At 34.4% G+C, this 26,383-nt stretch overlaps 2 protein-coding genes across 18 annotated transcripts in view; both read right to left on the bottom strand.

Moving 5' to 3' along the window:
• The window catches only part of rg (A kinase anchor protein rugose), a 424,034-nt gene that overhangs the window by 229,122 nt on the left and 168,529 nt on the right, over positions 1 to 26,383 (bottom strand). For all 17 annotated transcript variants that reach the window (XM_085196877.1, XM_085196889.1, XM_085196885.1 and 14 more), the window contains 2 exons: positions 16,147 to 16,251; positions 7,069 to 7,195 (listed from right to left, as the gene is read on the bottom strand). In XM_085196877.1, coding sequence (XP_085053003.1) covers positions 7,069 to 7,195; positions 16,147 to 16,251 — 232 coding nt within the window. The remainder of the gene's footprint in view (positions 1 to 7,068; positions 7,196 to 16,146; positions 16,252 to 26,383) is intronic.
• Positions 3,327 to 4,394, bottom strand: LOC146532956 (uncharacterized). The gene has a single exon (XM_085196348.1). It carries the CDS (start codon positions 4,372 to 4,374, stop codon positions 3,463 to 3,465), a length of 912 nt encoding a protein of 303 aa, XP_085052474.1. The 5' UTR covers positions 4,375 to 4,394; the 3' UTR covers positions 3,327 to 3,462.

Below are 26,383 nucleotides of genomic sequence, written 5' to 3'. Positions count from 1 at the left end.
CGTGAGGTTTTAGTGAGTATACGGACGGCCTACATCTGCCAAGTCCGCGAGTCCCACATAACCCGCTCGAGTCCCCACTCGGGCCGGTATTTTTATTTTTTATTTATTTTTTTATTTATTTTAAGTTGGGAAACAAACAGCATTTTACAGTACTTTTTAGTATAATACATATCCATATTCCAACTGCCAATAAAGTTTCCACTTATACATAAAACATGGAGTGAATATGTTGCTAATTAACAATTAAAAATTAAATTTACTGTCTAAAGAGAAAAAAAAAAAAAACAAAGATTTTTACGAATGAAAGGTTAAGGTTTACATTAGGTTAGGATTTACAGAATTTTGAATTTTGTCAATGATCTTACATGAAAACTGCATCAAACTACTATGAAAAATGTCAATATCACTAAAGCAATTATTGTATGCCCTACAAGATCTTAGTATAAAACAATTTTGGGCATAATTGGTTTTTCGAGCAGAAATGTAAAAGGTGTCCCTAGATCTGGCACTAAAAGTTGGACATTTTATGTGAATATTACTTAGCAGATAATTGGAATCTATAAGATTGTGTAACAATTTATACAAAAAAATTTGATCTCTATATCCTCTTCGTTTTTTTAATGATAGTATATTTAGGTTATGAGAGTTATCTAATTTAAATTTGTAAAGTAATCGCCGTATAAATTTATTTTGGACACTTTCAATTGCAAATACATATTTATCATACTGTGGGTTCCAGACTGGCGAGGCATACTCTAAGTAAGGTCTAACATATGAATTATACAAAAGCTTAAATGTATGTATGTTCTTAAAATCACTCCCCTGTCTAAATATAAAACCGAGCATTTTATATGCTTTTCCTATAATATTCGCAATATGTTTGTCGAATAAAAGACCGGCGTCCAATAATACACCAAGGTCCTTAACAATGGAGACTCTTTTTATTTTCCTGTTGCGAATCAGATAATCAAATAGAATGGGAGATTTCTTTCTACAAAAACTAATTACACAACATTTGTCAAGATTTAGAGATAATTGATTAGACGCGCAGTATTTATCAAAATTGACTAGATCCTCCTGCAGTTTAGTGCAATCCTCTTGATCTCTTATAATTTTGAAAATTTTTGCATCATCGGCATAAAGAAGTATCTTAGAATGTTCAAAAGATTGTATAATATCATTGATAAAAATGTTAAAAAGAAGAGGTCCAAGATGGGAACCCTGTGGTACACCAGAAGTAATAGGCACAAAACTAGAAGTAAAGCCCCTCATAGCAACAGCTTGAGTTCTATCTCGGAGATAAGACTCAAGCCATCTTAGAAGATCACCATGTATACCAGCTTGTTTAATTTTGTCAATTAACAAAGAATGTGAAATTTTGTCGAATGCTTTCGAAAAGTCAGTATAGATAACATCGACTTGATACCCACTATTCATAGCGTAGAGGACTTCAACTAGAAACTCACAGAGGTTAGTTTCTGTGGAGCGTTTGTTTATAAAACCATGTTGTTGCGGGATTAGTTGAGGACGTATAAGAGGAAATAGATTATCGTAAATAATTTTTTCTAATAATTTGGGAATAACAGAAAGTTTTGATATTCCACGATAATTTTTAACATTTTGCTTATCACCACTTTTATAGACTGGGACAATAATAGACCTTTTCCAAATATGAGGCAAAGACCCCGATTGTAAAGATTTTGAAAACAATATGTGTAATGGAACAGAGATTTCAGAACTGCAACATTTTAAAAATATAGGATGTAATTTATCAGGCCCAGAACCTTTAGAAAGGTCAAGTTTCAAAAGATACTTTTTTATGATCTCACGAGTAATACTGACATTATTTATAGAAAGATTATTCTCCGAAGCACAATTAGTTTCCCCAACTACAATTCTTGTATTAACTTCAAACACAGATTGGAAGTAAGAGTTGAAAGTGTTGGCAATAGCCTGGCCATCAGAGGAGATTTGATCGTTAAAAACCATGCTGTCAGGAATACAATCATTCACTCGTTTTGACTTGACAAAGGACCAAAATTGTTTTGAACTGTAACGAATATTGCTTTCAGCTTTATCAATAAACCGAACATAGCATTCCAACTCCATATGTTTTGTCTCATGCCGTAGATCAGAAAATATTTTATAGTCACTACTTCTGCCGTAAATCTTCCATTTCCTATGCAATTTAAGTTTTTTATTTACTAGTTTTATTAAACGTCTAGAGTACCAAGCTGGAAATTTGTTATTGCTGTATACAGTTTTAGTTGGAACTAATTTGTCAACAACATTATTTATTAAAAGGTAAAATCTATCAACTGCGTCCGAGACATTGTGAGAAGAGAGTTGTTGGACCCAATTAATTTTATTTAATTCAGAGTTAATGGCCTCATAGTCGGCATCATGGAAACGATGTACAATGCGTGGAGGCTCTCTCAATAATTTGTGAGGGACACCTTCCTCCACACTTATTAAAAGAGTTGGATGATGGCCATCTTCAGGTAGTGATAATGGGTCAGTCCTCGCAACAACACAAGCGGAATTGGATAAAATGAGATCCAATAGCCTATTATACTTATTAAAAATGGAATTGTATTGTCTCCATCCGGTGATTGACATGAATGCGAACAATTGTAAGATTAGGTTATTGTCAGAGGGATTCTGAATAGCGAGGTGCTCATCAGACTGTAACAACCACCTTGCTTCGCTAATATTGAAGTCACCTAATATAATAAAGTTATCGCTGCGGTTATTAAAATAAAGGTCCGACATGTGTTCAAAGAAAATCGCTTCAGAGTCGCGTTGTTTCGGATTTTGGGGGAAATAACAGCAAAATAGGTGGAACTTTTTACGATATGAGCCTTGCCCAAGAATCAAACTAAGGCTCGTTATATCAGCATCAGGTAATTGAGGGGGCGCGCTGGGGTGTTGAATATCAATAAATGCGGCTCCTTGCCGGATAGCAATGAGAGTACCACCTCCTCTCTTTACTCCTAAGCGTGTGTAGTCCCGATCATTTCGGTATACAATATAACGGGGGTCAAAGAGTTCCTTATCACAAATTCCGTCTAACAGCCACGACTCCGTTAAACAGACTACGTCATAATTATTGTTTAGCAAGCTATGATAAAATTGTTCAGTTTTAGTACGAAGTCCCCTGACATTTTGATAGAATATATTAAGAGCCATAATAATGTGAAAAATAATTATATAAAAACAAAGGTATAATAATTATGTTTAAATTTGAATATAGCAATAAAAATAATAAAGGACATATCACATTAATTGACTGAGTATAATTGCAGTAAACCAACGAAACGCAAGAATAAAGATGAAAATAATTATAATAGCCCAAATAGAGACACCTTAACACTTCCATAAAGCAACAATTGTAAATAAAATAAAAACTAATTAACAAAATAACACAAACACAATAATCGTATATCAATATCACTATAGTTCTTACGAGATTTTTTTTAAACAGTCATTAGAAGAGATATGGATAACCGGAGAATTATGTGTTTTACGGACCATAACAGTACAATTTCGGACCCAGCAATACATGTACCCTTTCTCCTTACTTCTGCGCCTAGCATTATTCAGTAAAGCCTTATTATATGTAGATAGGTGGTCATTGACATATATGGGATTATTTATGCCGGTGAAGCCCACGTCAGACGCAAGTAGTCCCTTCAGCTTGCGTATTGATGAGAGAAAGTCGTCTTTTTTATAACGCGACTGCATTTTCAAAATAATTGGACGGGGTTTACCGTCAGTAGTATCATTCTTTACTGCTACTCTTGTTACAAAGTCCACATCCGTATCAACATTAATAGGAAAGCCGCTTTTAGATGCTAATGTTTTAACAATCTGGATTAAGTTTTCGCCTTTCTTATACGGCACTCCGTTAATTTGAATGTTAGAACGACGAACCCATTGGTCACTTCTAATGGAGTTTTCCGACAATTCTTTAATCTTTAGCTTCAAATCATCGACTTCGGTACAATAGTTATTTAATTTAGACAGTTGTAGGTCAAAATCGTTCATCTGCTCCGTTAGACAATTGACAGAGGACTCAATATGAGCAATTTTTGAAGACCAGGTATTAACAGCCTCAGAGAGATTTCGAAGTTCCTCAGTGACGGAACATTTAAATGATTCCACAATGGCATGAAGGTTATTGAAACGGTCATCAAAATAAGTGATAATTGATTTCAAACCACTATCTTGCAGTAACTGTAATTGAGGTTGAGTGGACTCCAAGGCGATACAGCTTGAACCTGCAGCGGACAATCCAGGACTAATATTAGTGCTGCCTTTCTTAGTAGGCTTACAGGCAGGACATTTCCATTTGGCCTTGTTCATAGGCAGCATTTTTTTAAAATCAATGTCTTTTAAACTCGCACAGGAGTAATGAAAAAATCCCAAACAGGCCGTGCATTTGATTGAGTCCTCAATCTTTAAAAAATCAGAACACAATTTACATTCCATAATGCAACGAATAGCACGTTTATTTGCTTTATAACTACGCGTACGCGTTTGTAGTAAACACCTTTCACTTGACCTTGAACTCGTTAACGAACGAACGTTAAAAATAGAATCTTCGATATGATAGTTTAATATATTCACATTTCTTCTATATATAATGAATATTACAGGCTACGCACTATAAATTGGATATAGTAAACAAATTCACTCCCGATAAATAACTTTTTCCACCGTTTAATAAATATAAGCGGCACGACTGTAGATGATAGATCCATCTGCCGGCCTGAGGACGATCGAGGCGGTTCGTCCAGTGTTCCGCCAGTGGTTAGCGCGGCGTCACGGCGTCCTAACCTTCCGCACCACACAGGTGCTCACGGGGCATGGCTGCTTCGGGGGTTACCTGTGTCGGATCGCTGGGAGGGAGCCCGACGCTCGCTGCCACCACTGTGGCGACTGCCTCGATGAGACGGCCCAGCACACGTTGGAGGTGTGCTCAGCCTGGGCGTCTCAACGTCGCGCTTTGCGCGACGTCATAGGGGACGACCTTTCCCTGCCGGCCGTGGTCAAGGCCATGGCCGGTAGCGAGACGTCGTGGGACGCGGTCTCATCCTTCTGCGAGGCAGTGGTGCTCGAGAAGGAGTCGGCGGAACGGGCGAGGGAGGCTATTGCCGAAGTCGCCATCCGCCGTAAGAGACCGGGTCGCCGGAGGGCGGCATACGATCGCCGCCTTCCGCCCTAATGTGCCAGAGGGCGGTCAGCTTGGGGAAGCTGGCTGCCTACCAACCTGGCCCGAGTAGGCGCGCGCAGGTCGCTCCCGCGCGCTACTCCGAGCAGGCCGTCGAGGGTGCCCACACACCCTTGACTCCACGACGTGCCTTGCAGGCTCCCGCCGCCGCGATTCGTGGACGATTCTAGTCCCCGCGTCTCGCGGCCAGTGGCGGTCGAGAAGGAGCACCGTGAGGTTTTAGTGAGTATACGGACGGCCTACATCTGCCAAGTCCGCGAGTCCCACATAACCCGCTCGAGTCCCCACTCGGGCCGGTATCCGTAAAAGGATTTCCTCACGTTAAAAAAAAAAAAAAAAAAAAAAAAGGTAGATGTATTCCTGGACAACTTTGATGCTAACATTATCGACGATAACTGGCCTCGGATCTGCAAATGAATTGAACATGACCTTAGTCTTATCCAAGTTCATTCCCAGACCCACCCGTCTGGAAGAAACATTCAGACTTTGCAGCATCTCCATTAACTCATGCAGCGATTCGGCCATTACAACTATGTCATCAGCAAATCGAAGGTGTGAAATGTATTCTCCGTTGATATTAATACCCTGCCCACTCCAGTCCAGTGTTTTGAAGACATCCTCTAAAGCGTTAGTAAACAGTTTCGGAGATATTACATCTCCCTGTCTTACTCCGCGCTTCAGAGGGATTGGTCTTGTCTGGACATCCTGAATTTGGACAGTCATCGAAGCGGATGTATATATACATTTCAGCACCTCGATATACCGCCAATCGACTTGACATCGCTGCAGAGAATCGAGAACAGCCCAGGTTTCGATGGAGTCGAAGGCTTTTTCGTAGTCCACAAATGCGAGACACAGAGGGCGATTATATTCCTCGGTCTTTTGTATAACCTGTCTTAGTGTGTGGATGTGGTCCGGTTTGCCCGAAGATTTGACGATTTCCAATCTCCTGAATAGGCCGGGTTTCGAAAATTAGTACAGTACCGTATGATACGACTACCGTTTGATATGACTCTTGAGAAAAGCTTATAGACATGGCTTAAAAGTGCTATCGGTCTGTAGTTCTTGAGGCGCGTTTTATCTCCTTTTTTGAAGAACAATATGACCACACTTCTAGACCATGCTTCCGGCGTTGTGCCCTTGTTTAAGACGGTATTAAATATCTTTCGGAGCTCCTCCAAGACAATACGCCCACCAGCTCTTAAGAGTTCCGTGGTAGTACCGTCTTCCCCAGGTGCCTTGTTGTTTTTGAGCTGCTTAAAAGCCATCCCAATTTCGGCAATCTCTATGTCCGGTAGTCGTCCGTGAAGTGACGGGTCAGCTTGGCACGTTTGTCATTCGCGTTTTCAATGGTGGGTTTAGGTGCATGAGAGGAGTACAGTCCTCCATAAAAAATAAATCCTTTTATATATCTATACTAATATAATAAAGCGGAAGAGTTTGTTTGTTTGTTTGAACGCTAAGATCTTTGGATCTACTGGTCCGATTTACTATGTTTTTGTTTTGTATGAAAGCTGCATTCTTCAGAAGTGCTATAGGCTATATGATATTACATTACACGTATATACTAATATATTAAAATACTTTCTAATTTGACATGCAATTTATTCTGCCATGTTAATAACAACCGTCGTTGCTAAGCACCGGTTTGCAAAGTTTCTTTGTTTTTTTAAGAAAACGTCACCCAAAATGAACTTTTATTTTGATATTCATCCTTATAAAAATAAATATATTATGTAATATTTAATAAATATTCTTATAGTTCAAGCAGGCGTAGCCGCGTCCAGGTCCACTAGTATAATATATAATCATAAATAAATAATATAATGACTAACCTGCAACCACTGTCTCCGCGCGGGGTAACCTTTGCAGCACGTGATGTATGAGACCAACATCGGTGCAAGCTTGCAGATTTCGCACGCTCTTCCGCAAAATGGCAATGAACACCGACCAAATCTCCGCCTGAAAAAGGAATATAGTATATTTTGTAATTCAAAAACTGAAAAGCTTGCCCGTTTTGTGGTTTTGAAATAAAGCGTTATAAAATTAAATCAAGACTAACTTAAATATTTAATTAGTATATTTGAATATCGGTTGCTCGATCAAAGAGTTTGAAAGATTTGAAGTTGTTAACTTTGACTGTATACTGTAAGTGGTTGTGGGTTCGATTTCCACTTGGGGGACTTATTTTTATTTTCTCGCTCAGGTGTTACCAAGAGTAGAATATATGACAAAGCGTGGTAAAAATCGTATATTTTAATATAGAAAACATTCGCACAAAGACACAATACGACTTTCATTGCCGAAAGCACAATCCATGTTTGTTTTGAACTAAAAAAGACAAGATTTGCAGTCATAAAGAACAACTGACACAAATCTAGGTGCAAAAGTTACACTGCAGATACGCTGAAACAATGCCGGCGTATTAAAACATAATCCACTCGACGCGTTCGTTCATCCGCGCGGGGTACAGCTCCAAGGCAAAAATGTTCAATTTCAAAGCTTTCCGTTTAATAGAGCTCGCCGTACAACTGTATAGTTGAGGCTGGCGAAATAATTTTAATGAAATTCTTTTCTCTTAGTGCGGATGCTCGTCGTAATGTAAATTTCACTCAACAGTGTGCATCCAACCTAATTAGTTTTAATTAATGTTGATTCAATAAGATACAGCACGCATAGTGACAGCTGCAAATAGATATGAAAACGACAATATCGGACTATGTAATACACATGAAGGTCGTGCTTTTAATATAATTAATTATTAATTTTAAAAAAAAATCCCATTTGGATTATTTTATAACAAAATTACAATAATTATACTATTATAAGTATAGTATGATAGGAAAGCCTTACTGTCAAATAATCTAGTATCCAAATAGAAAAATGAAATATAAAAATGTAATGTGTAAGTCTTAGTAGTTACAATATTAAAAGTTTCACAATATTAAAAGGTTATTAATATCTGAAGAACTCGATCGCATCTCCATGCACCGCTTATTACTAAAAACAAAAACGCCCAAAATACCTTACCTACCTGAGTTATTAGACGACACCCAATGAAAGCCGGCGTTCGGAATGAATTGGACTGACAGTCTCACAGATTAGTCTCAGGCAGTTACAAATTGGATTTCCCTAAATTCTACAGTTCGCACTCAATTATAACTGAAATACCCTATAAATTTAAAATAACGTTTTCTCTTCGTACTCGCAGATAAAGAAACATGCCAAGTTGATGAGGAGACATTATTATAGATGAAGAAGTTAATAGTTATAAAATAGATCTAACAATAGATCTATGTAAGGTACGAAGGGTACGTAAAAAATACCAAAATAACTAAAAATTAATAAGTATTGCAGATATATAAAAATGTCCAATAAGAATTAATGAGAATCTTAAACTACCATCTGAGATAAAGTTAAAGCATTACGTCTATATGGCTTCAAAGACAGAATTTATCCAAAAATATAATTAAAATATTTCAAAATATAAGACGCACATTCTCAATGGTCAGTAGGTAAAAATTATCCAGGAGTCCCAAAATACTGTGCAGTAGAACAAAGCAAGCTCGCTAACGAGCCCGATAATTACATTACATTCTGGAGTCTTCAGCGGAACAATCTCGGCGAGATTACGTGAGCTCGCCGAGAATTTGCGCTATTCACTTACCCGCGTTCGCTGCAAGCGGCACGATTAACTGAGACTAGTCGCGTTGTCGTATCCATTTACAATAACCAAATATAAAATATATAATATAGAATACAATATAGAGTACATTAATTGTGGGTTGTGGGTTCGTTCCACTCAAGGGAATGAATTATTATTTCTTAATATTTTCATTTCTGCGCCCTGGCACCAAGGCCCGGTGATAAGTTCCTCCACTCAACACGCAATGCCTTGTAAAATTCATCAGAAAATGGGCAACGGAGTGGAGTGGACTTTACACTACTTTCTTCCCTATCCTCGCTTTCCCTATGCCTTCCCTTCTTTATACGGGATATAGCGTGTAGCTGCAAGCAAGCATATGTATCGAAAATGACAATGAATTAATAATAATTACAATCGTACAGTAGATTGACTATCGTGTAATTTATAAATTTTCCCAAACAAGTATGGTCGACTTTAGACAAACATCCGAACATCGTTAAATTCGTGGTAATTCAATTAGAACAGTTGTCCCGCGGACCGCCTCGGAATGTCGAATGAGAATTTTTATTTCAATCGTTCAGACGCGGCGTTGTCTCATTTCAGAGCTGATTGCGTACTGTAATGGAGTTTTAAAGTTCTAAACATTTGTGGGGCTTACTCCAGTCCGCAGCATTTTGGAGATTTTTTTTTAAGGAAATTCAGGACAATTTTATTTTTCTTATTATATATATATAACCTTTTATTTGTAATAAGAAAAAAATCTTGACGATATTTTTTTGTAAACAGTACTATAGAGCTAATAATATTCATGTGTAACAAAACGTCATCGTAAGAAATTTTGGACGAGCCCTACTGAACGCAAGCATAGTAGCTCCTATTATCACTCAGGGGCATATGTAAGCGTTCACGTATGCATATAAATATAAATTTAGACAAAATGCCGTTACACAATATCTTCAAAAGGTCAGTAGCCTACAATGAGATGAACCTGAAGACTGGAACAACATATCAGTTGAACCATTTCAATTTAAACTAGGTATTACAAGAATGGTCTACACTAAAAGATTACCAATGAACCGCCGAGCTCTACTACATCTCAAATTGGCACGCGACCAGACCGCAGAGGCCGTATACTCGTAAGTGGCGACGTGAAGTTTTCTCATTAATCCCGCGGTCGTGTAGAAGGCAATAAATGCTTGCAACGTCTGAGCCGTCTTGATTACTTTGCCCATTTGGTTTGTTCGAGTGGACGATATAACTTCCAGGGTCGGTGCAAGTGACCGGCACTTCGCCGGCGTAACTTCCTAAGCACATAATATCAGAATCAAAATTGGACGGACCTGGAGACAAGTGCGATGTGGGTGTGAATTAGGTTAAGAACAGGGTTGCCAACTTCGGCAATCGAAAATCGCCTGTCGTAATTATACTTTATCGACATTATCGTTAGCCAGCAAACATACATATATATAAAAACCGAATATTTATATAGAATAACTGTAGAAAAGATCATATTCTATATATTAAAAAAGAGAAAATGCAAAAAAGCTAAAAAAAATACATTTTTATTTTAACTCATGGAGCTTACAGCCGAGTAGAACTAATATCCTTCGTAACTTTTCTAAAACACCGCAGTTTCTGTCAGTATAAAACCCAAATTTGTCTTTATGGTCACTAAAAACTTTTCACAGAAAATTCCTTGCAAAATAATCTTGAAAACAAATTCAGGTGAACAATGTGGGGCGTCTCGCTAACATATAATGTACTGTTATGCGTAATGAACCTCTGCGGCGAACTTTTTACTTCACGCCGTAAACTTTATATTCTGGATTTTCATAAAGGAGAGCATTCGCGCTCATTAAGTCGGAGACTTTGTGACATCTTATTACGCATTTACAAAATATGAAGCAGAAAATCTTCTTAGGAAAACTAGAGATAGTTTAAATAGTATATAAATAGTAGATTCTCAAGGTTATCTTGGTATAAATAGTATGTTCATGCCTGAACACTATAATTATATATTCGAATTGCAGACAAGGGCAACATTTGTATTTATAAATTATTATATAAGCGCTTTTCCGGTCCAGTAAAAAACTAATGACAACGACTAAAGACATCCGCTCCCGCAATACATTGCGAAATAACTTATGTTAACGGATATTGGAAAAAGGAAGGAAAAAATGACTTAAATTATAAATATACAATACATTATATACAAACAGAAATCTAATCTAAACAGAACGTTTAATATTAATCAGCAAGTACATACAATAGAAGCTCTACCAAACCTCTACATTTTTAAAAGGCAATTCTCATTTCTTTTTTCGGTGTAATGAATGAAAACACACTCGCCCCTTACATCTAACATTACTAAAGAGCACTGGAACATCCGGGCTCGTGTAATTGTACGGATGGAATTTGATTTGGAATACCTCCGCCGAAGCTTGGCAATCGAGGGGAAATGCTTGTGGGCAGGATCTTCTTTGATGCTACGAATTTTGGTTACGTATAGAATTCGAATGAAAGAATGTAAAAACATTCGGGTTGTCACTTTAAATGTAGTTAGACAGTAAAAATATTTAAATACAGTCCTTTATATTAGTGATTAAATGTGATTCAATGCAGCTTTATGCTTTTTACCGAATAGCAGTCGAAGGGAACCTGCTCAGTATATTTTCCCATTCAATTTTCTACTCAATTTTCCAGATATAAGGTGTTAAGTGGCGAAACTCAACGCTGTACTTAGCTTTCAAAGCAGGGAAATGAAAATATGTCCCACTGCGCCATTGATTATGAAATAAATCGATTTATACCAATTATTTATGAGAACACTTAACGAGACTGAACAAACCTTTCTAAGTAAAACAATTTTGTGATAACTTTAATAAAATTTAATCAATTACAATATTTTCAAATTACTTTAGGAAATATTTTAATTGTCCGCGATGGTAATCCATCACGGTAATATCTAAGATAGGACGGTAACGACGCAACCAATAGAGGTGATCTCGAGGTGACGGGCCCTTCAAGGCTATTAAGCTCGCCCTTTAACGAATGACTCGGCGATTCGACCTTGTTGCCTTTTTAACTTTATTGTATTAACAATAATCATAAAATAATACTTTGTTACTTTTTTTAATTAGAAGAAGCTTTTTTTAATACATTGGATTTAATTTCTACTATCAACTTCAAAGGATCTTTACTTTTTATAAAAATGATAATATGCATATATTAATTTAATTAATTACTAAGTATAAAATTAATTAGTAAGTAAAAATACTTGAAATGTAAGCTACATTTAATTGAAAATTATTTAACATGGCATATAAACACACATTATTTATTATATTATTATTTTTTTAATATACACCCATTTTAAAAGTTTAAAAAAAACATAATCAAATTTTGTGCTTTCTGTTTCTTTGCTATTCGCCAGCGCGATAAGGTGACTCGACGGATTCCCCTCACGTCAGCGTCGTCTATCACCCACTTCCCATATTAAAAGGAAACCCTTACATTGCTAATATTTCACAGGACTCACGCACGCGACCGGGATATTATTACGAAAAATATATTTAAAAAAAAACACAATTTATTATAAGCTTGAGGGCGCTGAAGCTCTTTATTTCGATACCATCTTTTGTCTATAAAATGAAGTAACATAAACAAAATATTAATGGTTTTAATTAAATGTATAAAAAAACTATAATAATCAGTACAATAATTATACAACAATGACACAAATTGTTTTAAGTAATTAAATGAAACAAATATATTACGTGGTTAAAGCGACGTTACCACCATGTGTACAGTACATACTAAACTAAATTAAAAAAAATACTAATAAAAAATAATTCTACATAAATATTTACTTTGCTGTCTCTATCTAATAATCACCCATATCAAAAACAAAAATTATATATACAGGGTGGAAGAGGCAGCGCTTCTTTTATTGAAACTGCATATAGGGTAATATATTTCAAACCCACACCTAAGAAATTAATCAAGGAACCTCAACAGTTTGGACGTAGGATTTTTTTTTCATTTCACGATTTTTATCCATACCTGTATTTCGTGTGACACACACATCCGTGTGCGACGTTTCCGATTTGACAGGTAAGTTTGTGCGTGCCTATGTAATACTTTACAAATGGCGTTTTATTTTAAAACGATAATTTTATTATTTATTTTGTTTGAAAAAAAACTTTTTCATTTTTGGGAATTATTTTTTTTCCGAATTATATTAGGCTTTTATAGATTAGTTAAAACTGTGGTTTCATTTAAAGTGGTGACAATTCCACCCTGTATAAGTAAGTATTTTAACCATTTCCTCTAGCTTCTCGCTAGTCTGAAGGCACTCCGTTCCCATAAAGATAATTCTATTCCCTACTTTGTTACTTAAAAGTATTTATTTCACACTTAAGAAAGAAAAATATAAAAAAAACGTATTATAAATAATTATAATATAAATATAAATTTTGACGGAGCTTGATAAGAATACATAGCTTAGAGGGCTAAGCGCTAGAAAAAGAGGTTTAATCACAAAAACATATAAAGGACAACAACAATATACATATATACATCTGGGAGCCCAGTGTTTATTTATTGTACGGAGACTATCCCATCACGTTTTAAACGAAAGTGTCACAGTCGAGTCGATGCGCCGACACTTTAATCAATATTACGTTTAAGCTACGTATCGTTCTGTATAACCGTTTAAATAGGAACTTTTCACAAATTACTATTTGTGAATTAAATAAAAAATAAATAAAATATTCATTAAACATAAAAATTAAAGCTCAATTAGGAAACAAACACACAAAGGCGCCTGTAGAAAAAAAGGTAGAGAAAGCTCAAACGATATAATTCTGGCGAACTCTGAGTGCCTATAAAATCGTCCGTACTAAAAATAAATTATGTTTATAATCATTGGCATATAGACAAAGCGCGGAGTTGAGATCCGCCAATCAAAACACCATGTCTCGAAAAATTTGCGGTGCGTTGGGGACGGGTTGAAGCTGGTTCATTTACTCACGAGTATAAATGAACATAACAAAAAAAGCTCCAAAAAGCTTCCTTTTAAATAAAAGCGAAACTTTAAACCCTTTAACAAGAGTCCCTTCAGTACCAGGCCTCCATAAGTAATGAGCTGGTTCATTTAACTTACATCGATTCGATGACGTCACTTATCGACCTCCGATGCATATCGTTGTTATGATCAGTTTAAATGGGCGTACGTGACACTTTTTTTTTATTAAAAAATAAACATAAATAACTCAAATAATATGTTTTATATAAATACATATTATATTTATTAATTATTATTTATATACATTTTAGTTTTTTTTTGTTTTAAGGCAAAAAAAAACCGCATGCAATCTGCCAAATCAATTTTTAAGTTTAACAATAAAAAAAATTGCAAAACATCCAAAGGGTTAACTTGCTCCACTTAGGTACTAGGGCGTCATAGGGCCCGAGGCGGTTGAACCTTTTGAATGCACACAAAAATAAACCACGAGTGAAAACAAAAAAAGTGCATTTATATCTCTGTCCTCGTCGCACTTACTGGGATCAAAGACGACAGGATAATAGGGCGGGGTTAGTTGAATGCGTTTGATCATAGTACGTAGAACGCATCGTGACTTTTAAAGGACAACTGGTATACTCGTATACAATATATGTATATCAGTTGTCCGTTAACAGTAAGGTTTTATTATGTATAAGTTACCTAAATTTTATATTTTTTATATTTATATATTTTTACCTTGACGATTTATTTATCCCACATACTGCAGAGTAGTATTAATATACTCCGTTCTCCACTCTCTTCTCAAAAACATGATATATGTTAGTTAAGAGGTTGAAATCAACACCGCGTTTTGTCTCTTATCAAAAAGAGGAAATGGCGATAACACATCATTAGCCCGTGTGGGAATCATGGGTTCGATTGGATGATTACGATTACAGTCAGACGCTGTACCGCTGCGCCATGATTTTAATTATTATTTTGTCCTTCATTATTGAATAAATACTTTAGTTAGTGAAGATAAAATTCAGACCTTTTCTTGTTTAAGTAAATTGATATTTTAAATATATATATGTAAAAAAAAAATTAAATAATTTTAAAACTCAGGACCACAAAATCAAACAAAAAATAATAATAATAATAAAAATCAAACTTTAACAAAAACGTTCATAGAAAAAAACAATAATGAGACGTAAAAAAAAATTCAATATACCTACTTATTTCATAAAAAATTAAACCATAACGCGGTGCACGCGCATCAACCAACAAAGCCTTAAACAATAGAATATCTACCCTTATGGTGTAAAAGTACCAGGTAGTCATAAAAATAGAGGAGCTCGTTCGCACAATGGGGTTGCAGCTAGGTTTCTTTGCTAGGGGAGCTTTGTGCGAGGGTTCCAGCGGAAGTACGGTCGAGTGAATGTGTGTCATATTGAAGTCGTTAGCGTACTTTATGCAAAACAAAATAACTGTGAAATAATATAGTTAGAACTATTTTATTTATATTAAACATTTTCATTACATAAAGAATAAGAGCTGAGTGCTAAAACTGTGCAGCAAAGTATCTATTTTTACTCTTCGTCTACATAAAAAAAACAGCGCTTGTTTAATGGTGGAACCCAACGCCACCCTAAGTGCAGGAAAATAAAAAAATATGGTTTCTCAAATGGGCATCGAGCCTGTCACTATCGCATACGAGTATAACTATAATAAGATATTTTCTAACTACAACATTTTTTTAAAATAAATTTAAAACTTCTAATTTATAACTAAACCAAACTTACCAATACTGATGATATATTTTAAGACGTATATTATCTACCCTTTAACACATAAAATATTATTTTAAAAAACCTTTTTATTAAATAAACTTGTTTTTAAAAGATTTTTAATAAATATTTTGTTTCTTACTTTTTCGTTTTTTTGTTCATTCATTTCAGTATTGTATTTTACAAATCAAGACCTTCCATTTGATACCCATATTTCACATAATATGTAATCTGCTATTTTGTTGTGGCGGCCATTTTGGATTAATAATAATATTGAACAAATGTAATTTATTGTCATAAATTCTAAAGTCGTCATCCAAACGGAGACTGGGCTATAGCCCCGAGCTTGCAAGATATCACATACACTAACAAGCTTACCTACTAAAACGGCAAGTAAATAAAAGCCTGTAAAAAGGAATGATTAATCACTTGTACTATTAGTAACACTATATTTACGGATATAAAATATGAATACCTGCAAGCTGGGCGGGCAGTGGTCCAGCAGTTCCAACATGTGTTGTATATTCTGTGCATCCTGTATGACGAAATTCAGTTCCATATCAAACTCGCCACCGACCAACTGTAACAAAGAAAGAAACAAAAATAAAATATGCTTATAATTTAAAGTTTTTTAAGTTCTTCACAATCACAATATTATAATAGATGATAGGAAAATATGGATGTTCAATCGTTATAAAGTCTCAAAGAAGACATCGGGAAGCAAAATATGTAAACAAAGTAATATTTACAAAATTAATAATTTTGATAATTCAAAGTAATATTTATAAAATTACTCATTTTGATATGTAGAACAGGTATGTATATTCAATTTTAGTCATTATTCAAACAAAACATTTTATTGATGTGGGCCAAAAGTATAGAGCAGAGTAAGATACATATTTATTCCCTTTAAAATTTACAAACTTAACAAAAATTTCAGTGAATAGTCAATAACTGATATTATCTTTTAAAATATGTGGGGAGTTACATGAAGTTAAAGCATAACTACAATGCACTGATCTCCTAAAGAGACGTCACTGGCAGTCGTGTGATAAAAACCGCTTATGTAGAAACGGAAAAATCTTACTTTACAAGATTTTTTATTGTTTTAAACCATAATGGTACTAGGTTAAACATATCCCTTCTATTCATAAGAATATTACCTAGCTATTAGAAGTGTTTCATTTCAATCACAAGGTATTTTTCTTAATTCAGAAAATAAATATTTCACATACTTTTTTCTTTAAATAATTTTCAAGTGATGTAATGTCTTAATAGTTTCATATCCTTCGTAAAGAGCTATGTTTATTGGCTTTATTTGTATAAAAATAAACACATTTAAGTCTTGAAACAGTTGGTAGCAAATAAATATGGCTATGTATATATGTATATAAAATGCCTATTATATATTTTCATTTCCTGGAAGTAAATTCCAGAGAAATCTAAAGAATCTTAACTGCGTATCCGGTACCGACGGTTCTTTAACGCTATCTTTAGAACAAATAGCTTATTTTTAATATTAAATTCGTTATTAATTTTAAGTTTATTGGAAAATAGAAAATGTAGTAAAGCTTATCGTTGAGATTAATATAGAAAACAAATTAAGCGTTAGAAAATTTTCTTTCTTCAACAACAAATTTCCGTAAACATGGTCATAAAAGCCTACGTTCTAAATAGCTTAACCTATTGTTTTTCACCATATACCATAAAAACAGAAAAGAAAAGCTTCTACATATGTAGAAGAAAAATCCCATGCTTCATTTGCGTTGAGCCGCGGGTCCCATCTGCCTGCCTTATTGGAATATTTTCTGACCGAGTGAAATATTGGGTGTATCTTGAAAGCCGGCTCACAATGGGGACCTGCCCCGTCGTGTTCGATGGACGTTCAATTTGTGCGATCGGTCAATCTCTGTATAGGCTATGCGCGCCTGGTGGCCGAGCCCTTTGTGTTCGTCAACAATGGAGTCAGCAGCGGGAACATGAAAAATAACTAACAAGCCTTGTCCTACTCGTGTTAGCCCGAAATCTACGTGTATTTTCAAGAAGGCCACCGATAGCTTATAAAAACTTGACCAAGCTTTCAACGAGTGGCTAATAGCTAAATCTAAAATAATAAGTGTATCATTAACCAAATTTTATAAATATCTCCCTTTTAAGAAGAATGTATATAACCCAAATATATAAGTTTTAAGCATTAAGTAACATTCAATAAAATATGTTGAACTAAACGCACAATATTCATAGAATATTTTTAATTTTTCTATTTATTTACTGTCCATTTTGAAACATTAATAAATAAATACTACAATTTATTTTACAATATCAAAAAAGAACATAAAGGCAGTAAAAGTAGTAGTAAGTCAAGAAAAACTACACAAGTTTACAATTTCACCTGTGTCTTACAACTCCCATTGTTGTTAGTAAAGGCTAATAATAAATAACATTTTGTAAGAGAACAATGGGGGTTTACCCTCATGGGATACGCTTACTAGGCGGATATAAAAATACGAGAGTACCCGACTATGTGAATAAGTAACGTTCGTTTAGTTAGAGCTTTGTAGTTTAAATAAAAAATACATTAAATTTTATTGTTGTTTATTTTTTAATAGAAATAGAATCTAGAATCTTTAGAAATCTAAAGATAAATAATTAATTTTATAAAAAAAAATGTTTTTATGTTTCACGGTACTTTTGTAACATTGATAAAAAATAAGTAATTCAACCCCTTGGTTGGATCATCAGCCGCTCTTATGCCTTTAGATATAAATCAGAACTTCTATAGCTTTTACATCTATCTTTACGCTTTATTTCGCATAAATTAAGATTGGTATAGAGAACCTACAGTCAAGACTCTCCGTTCTCCGCTATCAGCCCAAAATGTAACTAATCTGGAATGGAGTTCAAACTCACATTTATAATGATCCATTCCATATTCGGAATTCTGTAACTTCGCCACAATGCCATCTTTACTTTGCTTTGCTTACAAATGTTCATTTTATACTAAAACAACCATCACATAAATAAAGCCTTGTGCTTACTTGCCCTTAATTAATTCGCCTCAACCTTTAATGAAAAGAAAGAACAACACGAAAACAAAATTTCTCGAACGTCTGTACTAGGAGTGCATAATATGCAAGGAGATATTCTTATATTACAATCTGGGGTTAAATTATCGAAGAGGCTCATTGGTTGCAGTTCAAATGGGGCGGAGTTAAAGAACTGGACTAGCAGGTACTTGAAATACGCTGTTAAGCAGATGGCAGTTTAGGGATTTTTTCATAACATTTTTGCGATTTATAAAATATTGAAATTTTAAATTCTTTTTAATTTATATTTGCGAAACAAACATACACATATTGACAGTGACAAAGTATGAAATCATTTCATTCCTTTTTCTCTTTAATGTAGATTTTCATCGTAATAGAAATGATATAACATAAATGTAAGTAAGTACCTACTGTAATACATATTTTACCAATATAACTATCCGGTTTGTAGTATGCCTGATTTTGAAAAAAAATAATTAAACTATATTATTAAACCGCAGGCCCCAAGATATTAATTAAAGGCAAATGAGCATCGCATTTTATTAAAAGCTATAGTTTTGCTTATAAATTTAGCTTCTTATATGATACCATCTTTAATTGAACATACATATTTAACTTAATGTAATAAATCATTATATTTTCAGGTTTTATTGTTATCCTAAAAATAAGAGTCACTTATATTTGGAAAAAAATTAAAGGATAAATTAGCTTTGTGTATTAAAAAAATACATTTATTGTTCAATTGAGTCCATAGTGGCGCAGTGAGTCAGCATCTCTGACCGTCAATGCGATAGTTATGGATTGTGGGTTATGGATTGCGGGACTTGGAAGTTTGGCGGAAAGTAGGGAACGGAGTGTCTTAACACTAGGTTCCCTACCCACCTAGACGGCTATATGCAGGAAAAAGTGTGAAGCTATTTTTATGTAATTCTTAAAAATATCATTGCATAAAATTATATGAGATCTGAACCGTTCACGTAATCTAATGAATGGCCAGTGTCACTTATGCAAACTGGATTATAACTGGTGGAGGATGCGCTTCTAATTCTATTACTTCTCGCCTGACCGGATGTCACTATTAGCTTCCGTTTTCGTTTTTTCAAAGAAATATTTTAAAAATTGCCATTGAAGACAAAATAATATAATATCACCTTCCCTCTGCCTACCCTGCTGTGTGAGGGATACAGCGTGACGCTTCTATTAATATATATTTTAACCTTTTGTAGCTTCACGCTTGCACATGGTAATATAGACAGAGGGAGTCTGGAAATGATAAGACACTCCGTCTCACTTTAATAAACCTCCGTTCCCCACTTTCTGCCAAATTTTTGGACGCATTGCGTGTTGATTGGCGTAACTCTACGCCGCTCTTTGCCTCGTTGCCAAAACGAGGAAATAATATATCATTTTATTCCCCGAATTGTAATCGACCCCACAATCATTAATTACATTTTAAGTCGCACGCTTGTGCTCCTCCTACGCCACGAGGGACTAATAAATATAGTACAATATAATAAAAGATAAGATTCTATATAGCTAGCAAAAAACACTTATGATATTAAAAAAATATTAAAATCAGTTTCTGAACTCAACTAATTCTAAACAAAAGTCATCTAAGAATTACCAGGCGGCAAGCACCATTTTTCCATCAAATGAAAATACTAGGATAGCATAGCGACGGTGGATGTTCGCATTAGCATTCGCTGTAATTACGGGAAGAGTCGCCCCGCTGGGAGCGGGTATCGCATTAAAATACCTCACGTACCAGTTTATGGTACCTACTACCTCATTTTCTATGCAACGAGAGTAATAACCTAAGAAGCAATGTTTTTTTTTTGTTTCACGCTATATCCCGCTAATAGCAGGGTAGGCAAAGGGTACCTAGTGTCAAGCTAAGTTCCCCATTTTTTGATGAATTTTCGAGACATTGCGCGTTGAGTGGCAAAACTTAACGCTGCGCTTTGTCTTATTACCAAAGCGAGGAAATATAATTAATTAATAAGTCATTTCCCCAAGTAGAAATCGAACCCACAACAGCCGCGTTTACAGTCACATGCTTAAGCCACTGCGCCACAACGGCTTCAAAAGATGCACTGTCCTAGATAAAAAATATGAATATGAAATGGATACGCTTGTGCTACCCTAAAAGCATCGTGCCAGTGGGAATATTCCTCATAATAATATATGTTTCATTTTTATTTCTAGAATAGATGTTGCTGAACGAATATTTTTGAAATGTAAGTGCAAAAAATACATTGCATATACTTTTTTTAAACATATTTTTCATATACATATACCTATAGTTAATAATGTCATTAAGTAGGAACATTGATATTAGATTAATACCAAATCTATGAATATGGTAGACAATCAAAGGTAACCTCTGCGCATTCCGTATTAAGTAAGTATACAGCTTACTTTTACTTATTTTTAAACAGAATAGTTATATACTTGGGGCATTTGACTAAAAGAGGCGTTGTCACACGCACATTAGTTCCGGATGGTGAGATAAAGTGGTCGTAAAATCGGGGCCAGACACGCGCCGCGCCGCGCTACAAATCGTACCACGATTTTCACACGCCACAATTTTTCAAACGGAAAATCTTTTTAACCTGACATATCGTTTCTGGACTTTTTGCTATAAATTTTTGTTTTTTGGTTTTTTTCGGTTAGTTTGTGCAAATAACGCATTGTTTTTTTACTGTAGTTGTACGGTTTTTATTTTTGTTGTAATCGAACCTTTGTAAAAAACAAATAAACAGCATTGCCACTCTTTTTTTTAAAATAAAAAATAGTTTAATTTTATAAGTTTTAGCAAACTAGGCAAACTATATTTTATAATTGATATTTTGTCTCTACAGCCTTACACTAAAAATATAAAGTATCGTCATTTAAAACCTTCTAAGAACCTCTCTTAACGATATCTCTTATAAAAACATGTCTAACAAAAGGAATCTTGAGTGTATTTCATTTAAATCTTAATAAATACATGTTTATTTATGTAGTCATTGTGTGAATAAATCAGAGTGCCATTTTCAGTATACATTATTAAACAAGGGCGAGTCGAGGGTGTCTATTGTGCCCGACCCTTTTTATATCCTTCGGTTAAATAATACGTCTCTTAACCTTTTTAATTCCTGCTCAGTCATGAGAGCCTGGTACTGCGATTAGAAATGTCTTTGTTCTTTTATTATTCTATACTAGCCAAGCAAATTATGGTACCACCACCTTTAAAGGTACCCTACCCTACCTTTTCTTTCTTAATAAGATAAGCTGATATTGAAGATTTTTTTAGTTTAAAAGTTTCCTTGTTTAAATAGTATTTTGGTTTTGATTAAGTTCATATGTTTTTAAAAAACTATTAAATAAAGTATTAGGAAAAAACATAATAATTTATATAATAAAAGAGATAAGAGAAAGAACATTGAATGAAATCACTTATATGAAAAAAGCTCATGAAAGATCCGCCCGTAGAATAAATATTAAATCATGCCTCATTTTTTATCGATTTGTTTTTCTAAATAAATGAAGACTATCTATATCTAGATAGACAGGCAGGTATAAAGATTAGGTAGGTATTATAGATATCTTAATTTACATGAAGAGAAAAACAGGAAAAATTATCTAAGGCCCTAAAGTATAATAATATATACTATAATTATATACATAAAGGCTCTTCTACCGAAAGAGTCCAACTTATTAAAAATTGAAAAAAAAAACAATCAACAACGAACAAACAAACTTTAAGCCAAAGGGTTAATAGGGGATATCTAGTACCAAGACAACAGAACAACACAGGAGGTGGTGCGAGACGGGACGAGACGTCCTCCCATTTTAAATCACTTTGTGTCGGGATCGAGTTCCCGCGGGAGTTTTACATATTCACACAGCCATTAGGCGAACAGCGAGTCAAAGGAGGTTTCATAGATTTAGTTCAGGACCTATACTGTCGTTTTACTTTTGTAAGTGAAAGAGACAATACGTTGTTTATTATTTATACTAGTTTAGTCTGCTTTACCTAGTGCAATGCATGTAAGTTTAAAACGTATTTTAAATTATCTTGTTTTAGTTGTTTAGACAAATTATTTTGGCAAATGTAAAATTATTTTTATTATTCCGCACTCAACGCAATATCTCGAAAATTGAGCTGTACGTTGGGAACCGAGTATTTTAACAATAGGTTCCCTGCCTGCTATGTGGAAAAAAGGGTTAAGTAGCTTGTTTAGATAAAGTGCGAAGGTATGTTAGCCCACAAAGCTTAAAATTATTGAAAATGTTGAATTACGAGGAGTAATGTAATTAATTTATTACAAGGTATGTTGTTACTTGCGTATTTTTTAAGCTTACACTTACAGGTAGACAGAGGGAACCTAGGAACCTAGTATCAGACAGAACTTCACTTCCCGCCGAATTCACGGGGCACTGCACATTGAGTAGTCTTTATACCCAACTAAATAATTAATCAGAAAAAGAGAAGAAAAAATAACTAACATTTATTTAACATAACTTTATCATCCTATCTTTCTTTCTTATCATCACTGCATAATCCTATACCTATTTATATATGTAGTAATATCGAAAGTTCCGTCCTTCAATCCGCCAATGGCAACTGAGAGAACTTCGTAGAAAGAAAAAAAACAGTTTAGCGAAAACTAAAACGAGAATGAATATGCAATAAAAATACCAGGTCGACATAAAACAGAGAGGGTATTTCGCAATGGATGCTGCGCCCTGCGGTTGGGGCACAGGCCGAGGGGTGCGCGATTCATAGTAACCTGCCTCTTTGTGCTCTGTACTTGTGATCTGTACAAAAAGGGAGTCAACATGTTTAATTTACATATTTTGTTTGATCCTTTGCTGTATTTGAATGGGAATCACGGAAAATACACGAGTTAGAAAATTTTGTTTTTTTTTGTGGTGAAATGTTTCTATAATCGATAAGATCAAAGAAGTGTCAAAGCAAATATTTTTTCAAAAATCATCAATATGCTCTCTTTTTTTCAATTCGGAGCACTACTTGGGGTAGGTACTGAAATCTGATAATGCTTTAATTGAAAAAAATATATAATATATAAACAACTTTTCTTTTACTGAGTGACAGATACCGCCCAAACGAAACTATTGGACAAAGAAAGTTGAAGTAGGCATGTAGTCAGGTAAGAGTATGTAGAGAAGCTCTAAGACGATTTTTCGAAATTTCTATAAGAACGAGATAAACAGGATTTTCCATTATACTTCTTAAAACCACACTTAAAAAGTTGTGGGCGACGACTAGCATGAAAAACATGCTTTTTTTTTCGAAATATAATTTTAATCCACAACTCCAGTTAAAAATATTTGAATTAAGCCAAAACACTGTCAATTAATAAGGATTTATTTCGCTATTAACAACAATGACTTACGAAGCGTATAATATTTATCAGATGGTTTATAAATAGTCTTAATCTATCACAGGCACAGTTTTGTTAAATTGGCAAGCTTTTAGGAAAAACGATTATTCTAAAGATGTTGGTCAATGATTGATGTTATAAACGCAAACACTCATCAAATGTGTTAGTGTATATAGTGTAACCTACAAAGGATTCTATGAGAAAATGTCTTATTTAGATCAAAAAGGAGAGAATGGAGTCACATATACACTAGAGGCTGTTCTCTTCGTATAGTCCACAGTAAATATGTGTAAAAACTTTATGTCTGAGTAACTTAGTAACATTACATAAAATAAATATATAAATATATTTTATGTAATGTTACTAAGTGTTATAAATATAAAATTGAGGTTAAAAGCAAAATTAGTAGCGTTGGAAGGTAACTACGGCTACCGCGCTCATTACGAGAGACTTCTAAGTTCTCAACACCTGGTCTAGTCTACATTTCTTGTAAGAAATATTTTAAAGTGTTAAAATATTTCTTACAAAAACGTCGTGGCGTATTTCAGCGTATGACTATACGCGACGGTGGTGGGTCGACTCCGTCTCGTGGGTATTAATTATTACTTTACATATTATTCTCATTCTGATAACAAGAGAAAGCACAACGCTGAGTTCCACCACTCTTTTATTTTTATGGAAAAAGCAAACGAGCGCAGGCACTTAGTGTTATTTCACTTATTGAGAGAAGAAGGAACATGTTACTAAAATATGTTCATGACATACCAATCTCAACATCAAGTATGAGAACAAAAAGACAGAGAAGTTTACCATTACTGCGTCAAATTAAAAAAAATAAAAAATAATGAGAAAAAAATGCAACAAGTTACTCATTTTAGTAATATATAAAACACTGAGCAACAATAAAATGCTGTCGAAAGTAAATATTTTCACGTACACCTAAACAAATGAGGTAGCTTAATTAGAAATTATATTAAATATTGTTAAGACACTTGTCAGGTTACTCAGAAGCTCATTGAAATTCATTTAGCGTCAGTGGCTCGGGGACAGCGACGACCTACTCACCGTTTTATTTAGGTTGAGTAATTAATAATTGGACATGTTTAAGTATAGATTAATTTAATTAAGTTAGGAGTTAAGTTTTTATCATGTTTTTTTTTAATTTTACGTTTATTCAATAGGATAGAAGTCAGAGGAAACCTAGTGTTAAGACACATTTAAATGCAAAATAATATTATAAAGCGACACGACAGTACCAACCAAAAATCTAAAACTTTAATTTAAGAAACAACAAACGTCCAACCACATAACAAATTAATCAAAGTATACCCAAACTTTAATATCTAAAAATAAATAATAAATAAAAAAACTGACAAAACAGAAAAATTGGAGTACTTATTGCGATCTATCCTCGCTCATTATAAAGGTCGGGGTAAAGGCGGACCCTTGAGCGTTAAGTGGCACTCGCCTTATTGTGGTACATAAAAGCGCGCCACGGGCACGGGTTAGACTCGTTAACGTTTTGACGCTGTAATGCCGTCATTGTATTTAAAAATTCACTTCGGATACCATATTTGGTAATGAAAATCTTCATTACGGAAGCTTTTCTGATTATATTTTTATGTGTAAATGTTTATGTAGTATAATTATTTATGTAGTATGTGGTCATTTTCACTTTCCGCCGATTTATAGAGGCATTGTTTGTTGAGTGAGTATTCAGTTACTAGAGTGAGGGAAATAAAAAAATAAATAGTTAATTTCCTCGAGTGGACCTCGAACTCACAACCTGTCGCGCTTACAGTCACACCCATGTGCTCCTGCGCCATGACTGGTTTCAATAAATTTAATGATTAATAAAATATTTTTCTGTATACATAAAATATTTTTCTGTATACATCGACCTATTTTTTTTATTTCAAACTCAAACCCACAACCACCTTCAAACAAACTAACCAAACATTAGCCACTAAAGCAACTGTACATCATAATAAAATACACAAACCTCATAAACTTTCGCAATACTGCCTAACTCGTAAAAAACATAAGTTTTAGTATAACAAGTCAAATTATCACTATGTAGGGTAAGCTCGTATAAAAACTCAGCAACTACTGACGTGTTTGACATCAGAGGGGTTAATAGGGACACGCCCTTTTTATGCAGAAGGTCCACTATCCTCTAATTTATGCTTGCCTGGTACTGGTGGGATGGATTCATCGATTTATTTTGTTACTCATATAAGGAACCAAACTGGATAAGGATTGTTAAGATTGAGTT

The sequence above is a fragment of the Heliconius melpomene genome, chromosome 13 (assembly GCF_056956725.1).
Source record: "Heliconius melpomene rosina isolate 202511_hmr_F chromosome 13, ASM5695672v1, whole genome shotgun sequence".
In the NCBI taxonomy this organism is placed as follows: domain Eukaryota; kingdom Metazoa; phylum Arthropoda; class Insecta; order Lepidoptera; family Nymphalidae; genus Heliconius; species Heliconius melpomene.
Note: the sequence above shows the minus strand (reverse complement) of the source record. Positions and strands in the feature narration are given on the sequence as shown.

Bases quoted from the DNA above. Each gene is read 5' to 3' on its own strand.
- LOC146532956 (XM_085196348.1), bottom strand. From the start codon at position 4,374: ATGCTGCCTATGAACAAGGCCAAATGGAAATGTCCTGCCTGTAAGCCT.